The sequence below is a fragment of the Nymphalis io genome, chromosome 16, assembly GCF_905147045.1.
Source record: "Nymphalis io chromosome 16, ilAglIoxx1.1, whole genome shotgun sequence".
NCBI lineage: Eukaryota > Metazoa > Arthropoda > Insecta > Lepidoptera > Nymphalidae > Nymphalis > Nymphalis io.
Genome location: NC_065903.1, coordinates 9,362,324 through 9,382,008, shown reverse-complemented (window position 1 = coordinate 9,382,008; position 19,685 = coordinate 9,362,324). Strand labels below are relative to the sequence as shown.

Genomic DNA, 19,685 nt, shown 5'->3' with positions numbered 1-19,685 from the left:
AATCACAACTCCGCTTTTAAAGCGCATTTTCTTTGGTACAATTTACTGTTTTCACAAATAATATTTGATATTTATTTAAATCCAGTATAATTTTTCATTTACTGTTAAAAGAAAGGATATAGAATTTTATCAATAATGCCGTTCCCTTGCAGATTGGAGAGTACTTTTACAGGATTTTTATTATTTTCAAGCTATTTTTGGCTTACAATTTATACAATCTATGTACATCAAGATTAATAGTTTAAATACTTAAGTTTTAGAATTTTTATTTATAATCAAGTATCTTTTTAATTATTATAATAACGACTGCCTCATCGAGCTAGAGCTAGCACATAAGAGCGATTCTGAGGACCCACTTCAAATCTCGGGTCTGCGCAATAACAAATTATTGGATTTTTCTTTCCAGCAATTCTCATTAAAGTCCGAGGTTAATAAATTAGCAGCGTTAGAGTCCCGTGCCTCTGAAAGAACGTAAAGCTTTTCGGTCTTGTGCCTTATCATTTCAGTCGCGTTATATTCTACACACAAACATCTTACATACTATTTAAAAAAAAACCTAAATACGGTTTATTATTATGATTATAACTGTTATTGCAGTAATATTTAATTTCAAGTTTTTTTTTTATATTCGCCGGAGGGCAAATGACTCTACTCCACCTGATGGTAAGTGGTAGTAGAATCCAAACGCGATGACGGCCAGTACAAACGCGAAAAACGTTCTGCACTAGCCGAACCCAGGTTGTAATAGGAGGGGAACACGTGAGCTGGTAAGGAATTCCATTTTTTGGAAGTGCGACAAAGAAAGGAGTTGCCAAATTTCTTTGTTCGCGATGGAATTGATGTCACAGTTAGGCGGTGACATCGAGAACCAGCGCGTGGACTTAAGAAGGATGGGGGAAGCAGGAAGTTCCAAAATAAAAATTATAACAAATTTCAAAGAAAAATCGGACCACTTCTAAGACATGCTCATAATTGTAGATAAATACAGCTATAGCTAAGGTAGTATTGTAGAAACGGAAGTACTTTTTGAATGCAATTTCTTGTAACTAAAGCTTAATCATCGTCCGGTACTTCGCTGTGAAGTGAGTGACTGATAAGATTTAATCAAAGAGGACAGCAGCCGCCCCGTTTAATCGATGAATCACTTCCTACCGTGACAAAACAAACATTAACTATTTACTGTTGTTATAAAGATAACTTATAAATATATTTATCGAAAGTATAATTCTAAATCTGTGTGGTAAAACTGCATTAAATATCAATATACAAGTAGGAGTATTCTATACGTCTGCTGGAATTAAATATATTATTCAGTTAGTAATAATTACATCAAAACATTACATACAATATTAACTATCGTTCATAATTAACGCTACAGATTATAATTAATTATTTAATAAATTAGTTGTAGTATTAATTTTTTTTTTTTTCGAATTGTGTAGTACTGTTGGCCTTACTGGCCTCTACAGCGTCACCGGGCGGGATGGGCGAGTTGAACTCAGCCGGATGTTGGGAGCCACACAGGGCTCAAGAGAGTCGGACGTCCTAAGGGCGCCTCTTGTGAGGCCGGACCTCGGCTTAGGACTCCGTTGAAATCGGGAGGGGTGTAGTATTAAATATAGTAAGTCTTAATCTATATACATATATATGATTAACTATTAAATAATAGGCCAAGCCATATAAGATATACATATACTTGACATTTTAAGGAAACCTTCGTTCCGTAATGTAGACACACACTGAAAAAGATTTTTTACGTAATTTTGATTTTAAGAGGTCGTTGCTCTCAATCTTGAACAACTTCGAATCCGCATGTTCAAATCGTCATTATTCTTAGCACACCTTGACAAATAAAATATAAATATAATTTGTTTAATAGTTTTTTAATAGCTAATAATGTGTTTATTTTTACGTCGCGAGCAACGACACGGCGGTTAATGCTAGTTTAATTTGTAAAAATGATATGCCAATCATTACAGCTACACATCTTGACACTATTATCTACATTCTGCGAAACACAAAGAACGATCTACATAACCTTAATCTATCAACCCATATTTTTCTTTGAACATAATTTTTAAACAATTTTCGGCGCCTCTCACTCTTGTATACTCGTAAACATGACATGATTTATAGCTCGTATCTCTTACTATAGTGCAAAGAATCGTATTAAACGAACAATATTTGAAAATATGCCTTCAATTTTCGACTTTATTTTAAAAGCGTTAAATAGATTTTTGGTTTTTTTAAGAAACAAAGTTAACTCAATGTTATTATAGGCAATATGTTATCAATAGTGTGGGCTATTTTAATAAACTATTAATCATGATAAGGCTTCTTTATCCGATATCGTAAGAAGTAATACAGTTCATTTGTAAAGAGTATAATATATATTAGAGAGATGAGATGAGTCTTTTATATGTATATGAACTAGCATTGTGAGCAAGAAGCACCTTTTCGGTCATATATTTTTTTTATTATAGCAGTCTGACGAGGAGTTGACCAACCTCCTGATGGAGACGATATCCGTTTTCACATTCAGTCATAATTTATAACTACACTTGTTCACGTATTTTATATTCGCTTCTTATACACATATATAGCAAAAACAAATACGTGCTACCGTCTATTTATCAGTTACATGTAAAAATCGGAGTCAAATAAGAAAAATATTTGCGCTGAACGTCCATATTTTATTGCTCTAATATTGCGATATTTCGGAATATTTGAGTTAATTGCGAGTTCATTCCATGCGTTGATATCGTGTTTGTGATACGTGCGATTATACCAAATTTTTGGTTGAACAAAGCGATATTGACACGAGAATACGCTAAATCATTAACTTAAAAGTTCGTCAATAACTTTTGTTAAAAACTGTAATTTCTTATTTTAATATAATAAAGATTATTAAATTAAAACCAAAATAAAGTTTTTAGTATATTTAATTGATCTGTAGTTTTATTCATATAAATAAATCCCTACAAAATAATCATTTTGTAATAAACGCTTTATTATACTACAATAAATGTATAAACTTAATGAAAATGGTACATTTTATGGCTACATAAAAACATTTAAATTCCAAACCCATTGCTGTCTAAAATACGAAACGATTTGCAATAGAAAAAAAGCAGTTTCAAATACGATAAAGACGTGTTTAAATCTTTACGAGGCAAACGGCCCTTTAAGGAAAATAGCTTCATCGAGGGGAGAGAATCATCAGGGATTATGGAAACGGCTAAATAAACAAAGGAAAGTGTCGGCATGAAGGTTAAAACAAATGAAGCAATGGACATCGATTTGTGGAAAAAGAAATTACTTTATTGCTTATTGTAATAGCGTTAAGCGACTGTCCGTGAATAATATATATTAATCTTAATTCAGGTCTCTACTTTCATACAGATTATACATATGATGTGTCAAATCCTTTATGCTACAATGTATGTTTGCTCAAAAAGTACCCTTTACTATTAAACTATAGATGAATACTATCGCGATATAATATTTATATGTATAAATATAATAGTTCATAAAGGTTTGATCGCCGTTAAATCCCGAATATAATATCAAAAAAATAAATGAATTGTAAAGAGAAATTTAACCCCCACAAAAACTCAGTAATGCATAAAATGAACCCGCGACCTTTATACGAGATCAACGTTCTCTACCCAGTGGATGATCTCGGCTTAAATAACGGTAATAAATTAAAATTTAGTAGCAGTTATTTTTTGGAAATCATATCTAGAAAACTAAGTGCAATATCTGCTTTAATTATTATTTCATGAATAATAATCGTTTAAATGAGGTTAGGCACAATTTAAAAATAATATTTAAGCACAATAAAAAGCACAAGTTAATAATTCCATCATGGTAATATACATTCAAAATCATTTTTAAAATTTACGTTGCTCATTTACGTACAATTTAAGCGGCGTTTAGGTTTTATTACAGTCCATATTTATTTATTTCAGCCTTTCATATGCGAGCATCGAATACCTCGCGCAACTTACTGTTATTACACATGTGTATTAAAGAATTACGACGGGCAAATCTCCAAAACCTCTTCACTTGATTGGTACTCGAAAGCATGGTTCGTATGTTGTAAAAATAAACATTTTATCTTTAAATGGTACACTGCATCCAATGAGTGGTATACGTGGCCTTCTAAATATATACGCACACATGTTTCATAACAAGAATTTACTGCATGCCACGCGTACCCAGGACAGTCGTAAACAGAGTATTTTATTCGATACTAGGTCGCACGAAAGTGTCATATAATCATAATGTAGGGCGCCATTATTGAAGGAAATACGAATGACATTTCAGTAAAAAGGCCTGAAAATGAATGGTTACTTTCAAAGTTTATAATGGTATTAAAAGTAAACAATTCTTCTAAGTATATTCTTCTTTGCCACGGATTCAAGAAATGATGATCTCTCTCCATTCCGATTGCCATTCCATTGGTCTACGAGGTCATAGAGTAGCAAATTTCTTTCTTGGGTAGTCATTGGGATTGATTGCTGTGACCGAATTTTGTCAGTACGACGATAATTTCTTAATAGAACGAATGATCTACCAACATTATACACGAGAAAGTGACTATGTCTGCCCGTATGTCATACTAACCAACACGTGGATGAAGCCGCGGATGACAAATATAATAGTAGTTAATAATTGTAACAATACTTTTGCTATGATAATTTATTTATATCCTATGTATTACAAGTAAGAACTACAAAATAAAAATTTCTATGGACGCTAATATTGTGTTAAATTGATTCAGTAACATGTTTATTACCATTAACTTATATACACCGTTTATGGAATGCATCAAATTTTTATATTTTTAAGAAGGCGAGGTAGTAAAAATGGTCAAATTGATAAATTAAAAACATTAAAAAAAAATTGTACTACATAACGCTTATCACACAATACAATACAGTATGTAGGTGACAAAAAGCGCCATATTTAAAAAGGGTAAGTTCATGCCGTTTCTACTCGGTAGAAACATTTCGAGATGGTTGTAGGTTGATGTTTAATTTATTCCTATAGCATGACAATTTGAAAGGACCCAAAAATACATAAATACCTCTGAATAAACATTATGTTAATTATTTTTTAAGGCGAAGGTATTCGTATTGTTATCAAAAAATTCCTCAATATCCTTAATAAACCGATTCAGAGAAATGACCGTTTCTTGTATATAATTGCTGGTTACCATACTTGTTACATATATTTATATAAAAAAAAATGTAGTCCAGTAGGTATGTAATCAATGCCAAAATATGATTACGCCTTGTGCGTCAATAGTCCGATTTGGCATGCGCTATCAGGTTTATCGTGCGTCTATGTGACTGTTGAGCTAATGTGTGTTGATGAGATGGATGGAGACAAATGCTATGTTAATAAAGCCCGTTTCCACGCTGTCTGCTTCTAACGTTTACAATTAACAATTTGCATTGTCGTGGGAAACTTTATATAACATTATAGTAAGAGATTTGAAGTGAATATTATTAGGCTTGTTATTTTGTATATAAAATATAATATCTTCGAAATAAAATAATATTGAACCATTATTATTGGTAGCATTATGCTATTTAGCATTCCAGCAATGATGAATAGCAAGCAATGTCCTTACACATTCAAAATATATAAAATGTGCTTTAATTTATATGTATATATATCTTAAAATTACAATTACTATATTTCCATTAATACAATAATAGCTAAAACATAAAAATAGCTGTAACAAATTGTTGGTATGTCTGTAAATGCTTTATACTTATATTTAACATGGTCTCAAGTATATAGAATATCCAAGTTCCTAGACAATTTAGAACTATATGACAAATTGAATAAATATTATTAGAACAGATAAGACGCAATATGAAATTCAAATCATTATATTTAATATTTACTTTATAGTAACAACAATTCATGATAAAGATATTTCTTAATGTTATTTATTCCATTAACATAACATTCATAGACAAATAAAATTATACTTTACATTTGTGTGGGCGACGCCCAACAGTAGCGTGTAAATAAGAGCATAATGAATTTGATATTTTGATTCTGTCCAAAAATAACCTCCTTATTTATACATCATTCATTGTCATTGTTATTTTCGTTTCTACATTAACTTTCGTGACGACGTCCCCATCCATTTAATTAGTTTAAATTGTAATTACTTTCAATGTTATGTATGTACTATTGAATAAAAAAAGTTCTCATTGGAAAACACTTTTTTATTTTCATAAATATAAGGAAAAATTAAACAAAAATATATAATATATACTTACACAATCTACCGAAGCTTAGGGATAGGCGTTTCCTGAGCTTTTGCATTTTGCTCATAGCACCTCCCCTTTTTTCTCTCATTGTCACGCCTGCGGACAAAAACATATTGATAAAAACTATATCAACTATATACACACAACTATATATTCATATGTTAATCACAAAAAAATTTACTATTTATGAATACTCGTAGTATTTTACTATCGGCGTCGAGTAAGGCAAGTGGAGTCGAGTTCAATGATTTAAAAGTACGAAGACCGAATATTACTAATAATATTATAGCCTATAGAACCTTGTAATGAATATTAAGTTACAATTTCTATATTTCCACTAACCTTGTGGTCATCATTAAGTGTATTAACCTTATAATATAAAGTATTTTAAACACGCAAGACTTTATAACGAAATACGGTTGAAACCGAAATGACCCTGTGGAACAAGTAAATCTCCACTGAGAAACTAGGGTGCAAATACGGGTAATCACCACTAAATTTTCGCATGTACTATTTGTGTTCGGAATTAATTTCGAGATCCGTGGAAGGCAACCTTACGACGTTTCTAATAAAAATACGTACCCTTATATTCAATAAACCCATATTAGAACCGCGTGGTGGAGAAAACTCCAAGCCTTAACTTAGCAGAAGAGAGTCATTGCTTTTTATTATATAAAAATTTATGAAGTCAAGATGAAGTTACTTTAACTCAAAAGAATACTTAGCTACTGACCCATTTAATTCGTTTCGCTAATGAAACCTAATTCAAAAAACAACAACATTTCACTAAAAACTCGTAACGTCAACGTAAATTAAACGACCAATTACAGGAGTAAAGCAATTTGAAAGAAGCTGAGAAATTTTCTATTAAATTTCAGAATTCTCTGAGTGGGTCAAATGAGATTCGGTAAAATGTTTAACCTAAATTTAAATTATGTAAATTTAAAATAAAATAATTTGCAATAAAAATAGTAATAAATACATGAAATAGGTAAACAAACGCATAAAATAAATATTTTACTTCTGATCTTTGCCAATTTCGAAAATATCTACATAAAGAGTAAATGTATTACTTAGAAAATATATGCAGATATAATTAATTATAATTGTATAACCCATAACAGGCTATGTGACTATTTCTTGTTTCTATTTCAACTGATAAAATATAGTATAAATTAAAAGCAAAAGAATTGAAAACACAAAAATGATATCGTTCGTACAAATCCTAATGGTTGCCAAGAGTATCTCACAGGCGACATCGTGTCGCCATACCACGTAGAGCGATTATTCCTACTGAATTTCACCTACATAGGTTTCATAAAAAAAATGCATTGGATATACGAACTACGAATGCAACGAGACCATTTCAATTGTCCATATTACTGACAAATATAAAGCAAGATTACACTATAAAAAGATAGAAGAAATATTAAAAGATAACACTCAGAGCGTATGACGTTTAATTTTTATCGACCAATCTGACGAGCTGATCCTCAAAAGGCCTGCGACATGACCTAAATAATTCCGGGTTGACGCAGATGGAAGCAATAACGAACTCATAAACAACTCTCAATGAAAAAAAAAATGAGGAATACGCCAATTAAACGATAAAACGGTTTCGGTCCGATCGACTGGTTTTCTTGAGTTTGGCGCGCGGCCGAGTGCGAGACGAACCGCAATCTGCACTCATTGAGGCTAGCTTATCACAAGTAAACTGCATTGAATTAGATTGCACTGACCCAGAAAACGATAAACTATTTACCTACACTTAAATTAAAATTTCTTTTCGTTCTATTTAAACCCGTAAACTATATATATTATTGTTTGCCAATATTAGAACTTATTTAATAAATATAATATTTACAATTGATTGTACGCTAAATAGAATAACTAAAGATGCATTTATTAACTGATGTCTAAAATGAAAGTACACATAGCCTAGATAATTTTGAAGAACGATGTATATTTATTCAGTCTGATTATAACCTGAGCTGTCCTAGAAAGGCCGATAATTTTTCGATTTGTAAGTGTTGGACGTCAATAAAATCGATTGGTTGATGCGAGTTGGAATCATAAAGCCAAATTGCAGAGTTCAATATTGAATGTTAGCTTCATTCGAATAGGATTCGGCGTCAATGTATAGTGCGTCTGTCAACACGCCTAGGGCTTGCACAAACATGGCCACCATTGACAAACATTCACGATGTCAACGCTATCTAATCTGGAAAGCGACAGGACCAAATTTGTTTTTTTTTTTTACATCATTTTATACATTAACATGGACTTAAAATAATTTGGTTTGATTGATGATTTTTATATATATAATGATGATAAGGTATTGATCTTAGTATTTTAAAAAATATATACAATAACTAAATCAAACCATGTGTTTTTCTTTATCATAGAAAGGCGGGCTAATGGACCTCTTAATACTAAGTGGTCAACATCGTTACCGCCAAAGCGTCGCAAACCTTGGGAACTAAGACGTAATTATGACTCAATCAACCTTTAAACCGGAACACAGCAATACAAATTATTACTATTTGGCAAAAGAGCAATTAGTATTAAAAGATGGTGGTACCTACCACGACGGGCCTGCACAAACATATACGTATGAGTATATAAATCTCATCTCCATTTTAATTGGTGAATTGGTGCTCAGTTCTTATAACGTAATAAATCATGTAATTCCTTATAATAGTTTATATAAATGTCCCGTTTTTAATCCACTAATTATTAAGTATTTTATTTACCTCGTTCATGAAGTACCATTCATATTTTTATGGTTTTAGTTTTAATTTACGGAAAATTTTATTTAGTTAAAATATTAGAGAGGTTTTAAAAAGCGGCAGAGACCTACATTTGAAGCACCATTTGCAATTTTACAAACATAGACAAAACTTTAAAAATTATGAAAGCTCTACACACACGAAAACTCACGAGGTGAACTGTCTATGATGGTAGAGCTCAAAATTTAAATAAATTAGAAAGTTATGATATTAAAGTATAAGTGCATGTATAATCGACACCTTATCGATATACACATGATTTACATCCGATACATGCAAGCTTCCACGCGATATTTTCTTTTACCACCAAGCATGAGATGAATTATAAAAACAAATTAAGCACCTGAATGTCCAGTAGTGCTTGTATGGGTTTATACCCGCAATCTTCAATTAAGATTCACGTGTTTAAACCACTGAGCCATATCAACTCATTTAAAAAATCGGCTATTATATTAGATACACAACATATTAAACAAGAAAATATTTTTAAATGCTAATTGATAACACGATATCAAAAGGAATGCATTTCCGTATCTGTGATAACGGCCTTGTTATCTTGTTTCTTCCGTGTAAAGGATAAAAATGTAATTAAAACATTGCTAACAACGTGTAACTTCTAATACTTTATATGTTTATTTAATGATAGTAATATAAAAGTATAATTTTCTGTTTGAAATAATAGCGGTATTACGAATTAGAGAACTTAATACAAATGATAATACAGTACAGGTAGTTTACGTCGTCTTTAGTTCAAAAACCTTTTTCTTACTGACATTTCTTCGTTTTGTAAGTTACGAGAAAACACTTTCATACTCTTCCAAAAATGCATTTAATTATTTATACATATATCGAGATGAAAATAGAATCAATAATTATTTCGTAATGTACTTCGAATAGTTCTCATTGCAACACAATACATAAAATAATATTCTAATTTTACGAACGTATAAACATATATATTTATATGTAAATTAGCATACTCATGTTTCTTTTACTCAGGTAATAAATGCGGTCGTATGGTAATACTCTCGTCGCGTCCCGCGGGAAACGGTTTAACTGGCAATTTAAGACCGTAATCCATGATTAATGATGTAAAACATGAAATTAACCAATTTAGGTTGATTACACTGATGTTACGTCTTACCGAACACACTTAAAACCACGTGTTGAAAACTTAATTCTCGAACATCTATTGCAATATTTTTACTGGAATATTTTTACTTCTGTATGTATGTATAGTTTATAGCTTGAAGGCTTCGACCGATTTCTATTATTTTTTCAGTATCAAAGGTATAATAAGGCCGACTGTAACGTGCGTGCAAGGTTTTCGCTTGACGAGCCTCAAATAAATTAATGAGTTTTTCTTTATTAATCGCTGCTATTAAGTTTTTGGACTTATACAAAATAGTAATAACGCTTTTACCTACTTAGAAAATTTCATATTTATAAATGTGAATGTAAATGTTTAACAGGAAAACCGCTATACCGATTTATTTAGAGGTATAGAGATTAAATCCTGGATAATGACACTAAACTTTAAAAGAATGAAATATAGAGGAATAATTCCAATCCAACAAAATCGATAGGAAAGCTAGTATCAAATAAACAGAACGCACTACATACTCGAATACAGCAACTCATGACTAGGTAAATTCGTAGGTAAAGGTCTTCGTAAATTTTTTATCCACTTAATGTACTATTGCGTAATAGGATTTTTGTTATATTTAAGTAAAATTAAAGCGCACACATACCATTCACATAATATCTTATGTATAAATAATGGTATTTATGATTTTATTTTAACCACATAGATACGTTTGCACTCATGTGCTTTTCGTGTTTTTTTTTTAAATTAAACAGGTCTAACATATCAGATTCTATAAATAGAAATTATTACAGACGTCAAATCTTTGTTCTTTAATCTTTATTGACGTAATGCTGAATTACATTACGATGCAAATTAATTTACGACGCTTGAATTTCTCGTTTATTGCGATACAATATATTTTAAAAAGTTGGATTAGGGATCCAAAACTTGTAACTGAAAACAAATTATCGTCGAAAAAGAGCAGACTAAACAAGGATGAATGGAATCCCGTTTGTGAGAAACAAAATCGAAAACTTTTAATGGATTTCACCACACACGTATGCTCCGAACTTGTTTAGAATGATTGATAAACTATTTTTGACCTGAATATGATCACAAAACTTTCCAAACCACTATTGTACAAGCAACAAACATTATTTTTAATATTTGTAATTATAAAAATAAGAGTATTTTTAAATGGTTCCTTTGTGAATAAACCAATATTAACTAATCATACAATAATTTTGTCATTATTACGGTGTACATTAATCATTCGCGCCCTACTTGCAGTCAAGTGCACTGGTGACAATAAATTGGAGAGCAGACGAACCAGATACCCAGTTCCGCATACCGGGATTGTCCGATGAACCCGATGTTCTCGTCTCGCCCACGCCGACCATCGCCACTCGACATTAATCCAGCTAAATGTAAGTGCTTTGTGCCAAGCTGATATACTCAATTCGATTTTCAGAATTTTTAATTATAAACTCAATTAAATCACAGCTGGTATATATATTTAAATGGTATATTATTTACTGGTGGTAGGGCTTTGTGCAAGCTCGTCTGGGTAGGTACCACCCACTCATCAGATATTCTACCGCAAAACAGCAATACTTGATATTGTTGTGTTCCGGTTTGAAGGGTGAGTGAGCCAGTGTAATTACAGGCACAAGGGACATAAAATCTTAGTTCCCAAGGTTGGTGGCGCATTGGCTATTAGCGATGGTTGACATTTCTTAGAATGCCAATGTCTAAGGGCGTTTGGTGACCACTTACCATCAGGTGGCCCATATGCTCGTCCACCTTCCTATTCTATAAAAAAAATGTTACAATTATTTATTGATTACAAATTTAAAAAAAGTGGTAGCATATAACGAGACAACACACCTACGTCAGTTTAAAATATTAAATTTAAGTCTATTAATAATCTAATTATGTATCTATATCATCAATTATTTATACTTCTATAAGAAAAAAGGGTAAACGATATTATTTTAAATCAAACAATACTAATTACAATAAAGCTACGGTACTCGTAGTCTCGAAATATAAAAGATAAAATAATCGTATTTGTTTACAACACGATTTTACTTTCACGAGTCACACGGACATTCGTTCTATTGTTATACTTAAAAAACTAAAATTACATGGAGTTCGACAGTCAGATCGTTACTAGAAATAGTGATCCATTTATTAATGAAGCAAAAAAACTCTTGGTAAGTCAGAAATTATTTCAAAGTGAGTATGAGAACTTGAGCAATTGACACTTTCGTGGGTGGCCAGCGCGTGTATCACCCACATTTAGCCCTTGAAGTCAGGGTTTTATAACACCTTTTTATTTTTAGATTTTTTATGTATTTATAATACACATATTAACAATTATATATATCTATATATATCTTAGTTTATAAATGATACTAAATAAAATGCTTTCACTAGAGTAAAGCCTATAACAAGTCTTAAATAGGTATTTTACGAGTATAATGCGCTATACTGATTTGTGGATTTAAATGGAAAATTACTTAATGTGGTTTCACTAGTGCATATAACGATTCAAAGCGAAAGCCAGAAAGAATCTGCAATTATTGTGCAGTTGAATTAACATTGCATTCTGTCCGTACATTTAAATATAAATTACAATATACACAAATTACTGCTAAACATTTCGAATAAAAAATAGCTCAAAGGCCAGGTAAAATAGATATTTAGACCATAACATCTTTTAGGAGAATAAATATCTTTAGTCTTTTAGAATATGTTATTCCTATTATAGTTGAGAAGTGTATGTAATACACGCTTCTCAATACTAAATGTTAGTGTATAATTTTAAAAACTAAAAGATTTTTATCGCATAAGTGATTATGTAAATAGATTTTAAACGAAATCAAATCAATCAATCATTATTATTGCACATCATAAACGCTATTGCACATCTAAGCAAACTAAGCAATAGAAGCAACAAAACCAACACGGCGACTAGCGTGTTTTGAACGTGCGAAAGTCGTTCGTCGACCTTGCGCGGCGGACCGCGTGCCATTCCACCCACCGCGCTGCGCCTGCGCCGCTGCAGTTAAACTGGTGCAGTCACGGTGTGATCATTTAGTTACAATATACATATAGTTTACGCTTATACGTATATATTTACAATAATAATAAAAATATAATTGTCCAATTAAAGAATAAAGAGTAGAAGTTAATTCGGTAATCGTTAAAGTTACGGGTCATGTAGAATGTAACATGAAAGTCGTAATCTCCATCAACGCCTTGCGTTAAAACTCTGAATCATCCCAAGCTATAAAACTAAGTGACCATTCTGTTTGAGTAATTATTGTTTGACTTTTTGAAGTAATAAGAGTTTCGGAAAGTATAATGTTGAAAGATAAAATGTCAATAAATGATGAGAAGACTGGCGCCGTTCCGCGTTAGAACTCATACTGTAGGCATTTGAATGTGAGCCAAAAATATGTTTTAATACGCTCCAGTTCTTGGATGTGACAATTTTCTGAACGTACCAGTATAATGCGAACCAGTATAGTAGCTAATATGATATTTGCTGATACACATACGTTTCTATTGTCTTAAAATAGAACAATATTTAGTAAAGCGAGGGTACAAAATCTACCCTTAACGATAAGAAGTAAATATCGTTGATCATTTCCAGAATATTAGTAAATGATTTAAACAAGAAACATTCGAATGCCTATTATTGCTCGCATCCTACTATTAACGTAAGTGTTAACTGGAAACAGAACAGTACTATTATATTGATGATTCAGACGGTAATGAGGCATATTATTGTTAAAACAAACACTAACAAGTGCGTGGGCGATAATGGATTTGATTGGAGCGTTGGTTACTGCCAATCTGAGAGATAGAATCAGTAGACGGCAAATCCTTTAAATAAAGCATCATGACGTATACCAAAATTATACATTGTGTTTTAGTGAAAAAACAAAAAAAAATTAAACTAATCTTGAAGAAGAACCTAAATAATTAAACCGAAACTTAATTCGATTTGCAAACAACAGTATAAAATTGTTAAGAAGCGTTTTTGAAGAATACAAGCACCAATATAGCGTTTTTTCAACATTTTGCGTGTGAGATACAAAGTGTTTTTGCAAAACTCATTTCCAGACTAGGGGCCTAGTAGCTAGGTATAAGGCCACAGATCCCTAGGTTCTGGGTTTAAAGCTAAAGATGAGCTGATAAAGAGTTATTGGGTCTTTTAGTCGAAACATTATCGGAAGTCTGGAAATGTGTGCATCGAAAAGGACGTACTACCGTTGGTCTTGCGCCTGAACTCTTTACAGTCGTGTCTGTTTTGTGGTGGATTATGGGAGTAACGGAGTGCACCTGTATTTGCGCACACACTTGTGCACTTAATATTTCCTGCACAGTTGGCTAGTCGCAAATGAGATTGACCACCGTGGCCATAATCGATCAGGAGGAAATAAATCCTACATAATATTACTGCAGAATGATTTAATTCGAGCTTATTTTGTTATATCTCTTCTCAGTCTTACATTCTCAGAAATACTATAATTAAAAATTTTATTCTCTCGGGAAACTAATTCAGCTAATCTGTTCAGTCACACCTTGGTAGTCTAATAAATGACTGTTATCCTCTATAATAAATCAGAGTTCCGATACTCCAATTGTGCCTGCACACATTGCGTCAGCACTTACGGCCAATTCAGAACGATTCACAGTATCGCAATTTAACGATGATTTAGGTTTATATGAATCATTTCTTTATAGAATGGTAATTTCAATATAATTTGATATCGACTATCATATAATTCATAATTTGAGTGTCGCTAATAACTCCCAATAATTTTAATTAGGATTTAATAGCATTTTCAAAAACAATCGCTCCAAGTACCTCGTTAACGTTAGTTCAAAATAATACAGCAGGTTTTAGTGGATATCATTAATATAAATAAACGAAGTAAATACATAACCAAATTACGGTAAAATGCTTTTAAAGGTTGAGTTATAATTATGGCTATTAATCCTAATCATAAAAGATCTGTTCATACTCATATATAGTTGTTTTTTTCTTTTAAAAGGAAGAACTATCTCTTGAATTAATTCATGTACAATTTACCATATAAATAGGTTACTATCACTGTGTAAATATGGATAATTTATAGAAGTATTGTCCCCAAAATTTTATTTATTTGCTTTGTTAAATCTACATCGGAATGTTACAGTCATATGACATAATTATCAAACCAAGGACTTAATACGCTTAAGACGTTTTCAAACAAAGCGAGTTTGCATTGCGTTTAATTATCTCATATTTATCTATGATATCTAACGAAATAAATCTAATGAAAAAGATATATCACGACTGCATTTTCGAAACCTTTAATTTAAAATTTTCCTATTCAATCTTTAATTTAGAATTATGATATAAGAATATAATAGAAAATTTAGTATATATAATACATACATATACCTGAAGTACATACATACTTCAGGTATATGTTATTAATAATCGTTAAAAATATTACAGAAATTCAATTGCATTGCACAAAGTTGCAGTTTTATTCCTTACAAGAATTTTACATGAAGAAATCACTAAAAATACAAAATAAAACGTTAGCTTCTTAAAAACGTCGTATTAGAAACTGAAGGATAGCAATCGAGGAATAATTTAACCGTTCAATTTTAAAATAAAACACTGCGGTAGGTTAATACTACGATTATCATTCACATACTCGAGATAGAGGCCATTCAGGACAAGGTTGAGAACAATAGATGGTACACAAAACCTATAACAATAAGCGACGAAAAACTATTCAACCAGAACTGAAATGAGATCCCTGCCTCGCTCTGAAACCCGTTTGGAATACTAAGCGTTCAATTTTTTTATATATAGTGCAGCAGGTGTTTATAACGTGTTTTGTTACCGAAATTGTTAATAATGTTGACTTGACGTTTTAACATCGTTCACCTTGTCTGCTTTGGAAATATTTCTAACTTCTCATTTTGCTTAAACTTTGAAAATTATTATTGTTACCCTTTCAAAATCCCAACTCAATTCATCATCATGTTTCAAGTATCTCATCAGTTATAATAATAAAGTTAAAAAATAACGAAGTCAATAATAAAGTGTAATTTAAATAAAAGTACCTTTTTTGTATGAACGGTTCTTTCAAAATTATGGATCGAAATAGTTGAGGATGTAACGGGCCGATAAGAAACGTAATATAGCATGATCACAAAGGCATTGCGAGTTGCACACGTTACACGACCTCGAACCTGTGACCCTGCACACAATACGATCTATTATAATGTAAATGCGAATTGAGCTATGCAACTCTTTGTATACCGTTTATGAACAGATCAATTGAATGAATCTGTTACCTGCATATTTATACATAAAACTTAACGTTTAAAATATCAATAGCTCGCTTACCATTCGCATTCGAAGGTAAACAAAATAATACACGTTATCTTTATGTACAAAACCTATTACATGTTTATATATACGTAAATCACGTTACTAAGGTAAAATATTATTTCTTTTTATTATCTGTACTTAAGGCTTTAATTGATCTGCAAACATTTATTTATATTAACAGATCACGAGATAGTTATGCTTTATCCATATTCCGCACTTTTTCTCGTGACTAATGTTTATAAATAATATAATATTTATTTCGAACGTCTCAATCATTTTCATAATGCACTCTATTTTCTATATTCTGTTTAGGTTCTTAAGTGAGTGCAGCCCTGACCCAACGTCGCGGTCAACCAAACGTTCATTTTGCTCGTCAGTCTTCGAATACCAGTACGTATCTAAAAGTGTCAATTCTCATTTATTAGCTCTTCGCCATGAACCTGTTCGCTAACGTAAATATTAACTATACTTAATTTATTAAGCAGCTCGAATTTTACTTTCGCATGTTAACTTGATCAACGATACGATTTAAAATTTATCTTGTTGAATTTATAAATAATTTAAACTGTGCTAACAGAGAAAGCATGTAAAACATTAACTTTCCGTCTTCATTTTGGATCCATTAAGTCTTTCAAGGAGTGAAAGACGGTTTTTACAACGTTATAAAGCATAATGCTGTCGACCGAACAGATTAATTTATACGACGCGATAAAATCTGACTTTCCTCAACCCATATATTAAGCCCTGTCAGCGCTACCTCAGGTAAGGAAAGATACCTCAAAATTGCGAACAGAAAACAAAGTCAAGATTAATTTGTACAAATTATTATTACTCGAGTTAAATAATTGATAATAAATTTTTAAAAATATAATTTATCAAAAAAGATAATGAAACATTACCAATAAAGTAGTATTACTAAAGTAGCTAATGTTACTATTAATAACTAAAGAAGTAATAAATATAACGCGCTAAAGTATCCACCGTCTCGTATTCTCGTCCAAGTATTTTAAGCGGTGCAACTAAGTAGCAATTATTTTTCCACAAATTATACTGTAGCCATTATTTAAAAGAAACTTTAGCTCTTTTATATTTTAAATGGTACAAATTGTAAGCAATTTATTTAAATAGCCTTTTCAGTTAGGGTATCAGAAGACTGACTTTGGCGGCAAATTATCACAATGATTTAAAATAATTTTCGTTTATTTAAACCAAAATTTATAAAAATAAATAAATATAAACAGTATAAATAACAATTTATGTAATGTTATTTGTGTGAGCACAAACATATGAAAGATTGATGCAAGGTCTAATCTTAAAATTTATTATCTTGCCAAGGTTTTGAAACGTACTATTCACAAGGTTTATGATTGTTATTTTCATTATTTCTTTAATATCATCATATTCTAAGGTATTTTTTAATCATAGTAAAAACTTATTTCATATTTACAAAGCATAAACACTGTTAACATGAGATCTGTATCACAAAGACGGAAATGTAAAAAAAAAAATAGTATATGTAATAGTTTTGTATATGTAATATATATGTAAAGTTAAATTATGCTAAGTCGATTCGTTATAAAAGGGACTATGTACTCAAAGCGTCCATATTTAAAATAATTTCGTCTTAAATGTTTCATAATTGCAACAGCGTCTATGAATGTCGCCAGACCACTCTATGAATATTTGTAATTGTAAGGATAAAAAGTTGTCAATCCATAAAGGTTTACCAGTAATGGTTGATTCACCAAACTGATGATTATTTTAGTTACCTGGACACAAGAAAAAACCTGACATGTATACATTTTCCAGAATTTTATAACTGTTTAAAAATAACTAAATGATATGTTTAATTGTCTATTCCAGTAGACGTATTAAGCGCCATATGGGACGCAATAAATCTAAGTGATATCTATCAATATACGAGCGTTAAATAAGATATTATTGGCTCATCGAAATGCTGGTTACATACTACATGTAATGTTGTGAATACATAATGAGCTCAGTATGGCGCATGCGCTACAAAAAATAATTTACCGAATAAAGTATTAAATTGATTAGATTGATTCGTTACTTATAATTTATTTACATCCTGTAGTCATTGACCTGGGCGTGTCAGCACCTGCGCTTGCTACTAACATCTGACGCCTGGCGGACGCATCGTCAAGGTTGATCTGTCCAGTTTAAATCGATTGCTTAACTGAGATTTCCGATATGCGGGTCATGCTAAGCATCTGGTGTTACTTCCTATCAAAGCCAAGCACACAAGGAACAAATAACCTGTTTTAAATAAGTGCATCAAGCAAAAATAAGATGATTATTATCAAGACAGTTATGCATCGATTTACAAAATACGAACCCTTTATTTCCTTAACAGCAGCTATGTAACAAGTTAGTTTACCCGTGATATTATATCAAAACAATGAGTGACTAATTGCATTTTTTTAATCAGCAAGCGGGTCATGTACATATGAGTCAGTTCCTTATTACTGACCTTCATAAAATTTATCGTTTAACATTAAAAGTAAATTATATTATCAACACATACCGAAGAAAACACAAATAAAAAAAAAATTAAAAAAAAATGTATTCCCATAAATTGCAAAAAAAAGAATAAATTGCAGATTTTCTTATTATTATAAAAAAATCTGCAATTTATTGTTTGTAACTTACACAACTTACAACACGAGAAAAATATATTTTGGATATCAACAGTAGCGAAGTAAAATATGAGTGGATAAAAATATGCAGTCATGTGTTTATAATTTGAAATTACGAGACCGTTAACGTTAAAACTAGCTTTACTCAAACAGGGCGGAAAAAACATGGCAAAAAAGTAGACGACCTTAGGCAAAATACGTCTTTTGTTCAACTGTTTCTTTACGAGCATTTAAAAATAAAACTATTCGACTTAAGTTAATTTACTATTACTTAGATAATAATTTGAATTATTAATATTAATAAGAAAAATTTAATACGATAATGTCATATATAATGCTGATATAGATATCATTGTTCATGATCAAAAACTATCATATAATAATAAAGACTTAATCTTTAAGACAGAAAAAATGCCATAAAATTATACTTGTTATAATAAGCCTTGT

General features: G+C 31.1%; 2 protein-coding genes across 3 annotated transcripts in view; one reads left to right on the top strand and one right to left on the bottom strand.

Annotated features, from left to right (window-relative positions):
- The window catches only part of LOC126774192 (sphingosine kinase 1-like), a 311,061-nt gene that overhangs the window by 170,617 nt on the left and 120,759 nt on the right, over nt 1-19,685 (top strand). The gene's annotated exons all lie outside the window — the stretch shown is intronic.
- The window catches only part of LOC126774201 (cyclin-dependent kinase 14), a 74,097-nt gene that overhangs the window by 43,434 nt on the left and 10,978 nt on the right, over nt 1-19,685 (bottom strand). For both annotated transcript variants that reach the window (XM_050495609.1, XM_050495610.1), the window contains exon 2: nt 6,306-6,392. In XM_050495609.1, coding sequence (XP_050351566.1) covers nt 6,306-6,392 — 87 coding nt within the window. The remainder of the gene's footprint in view (nt 1-6,305; nt 6,393-19,685) is intronic.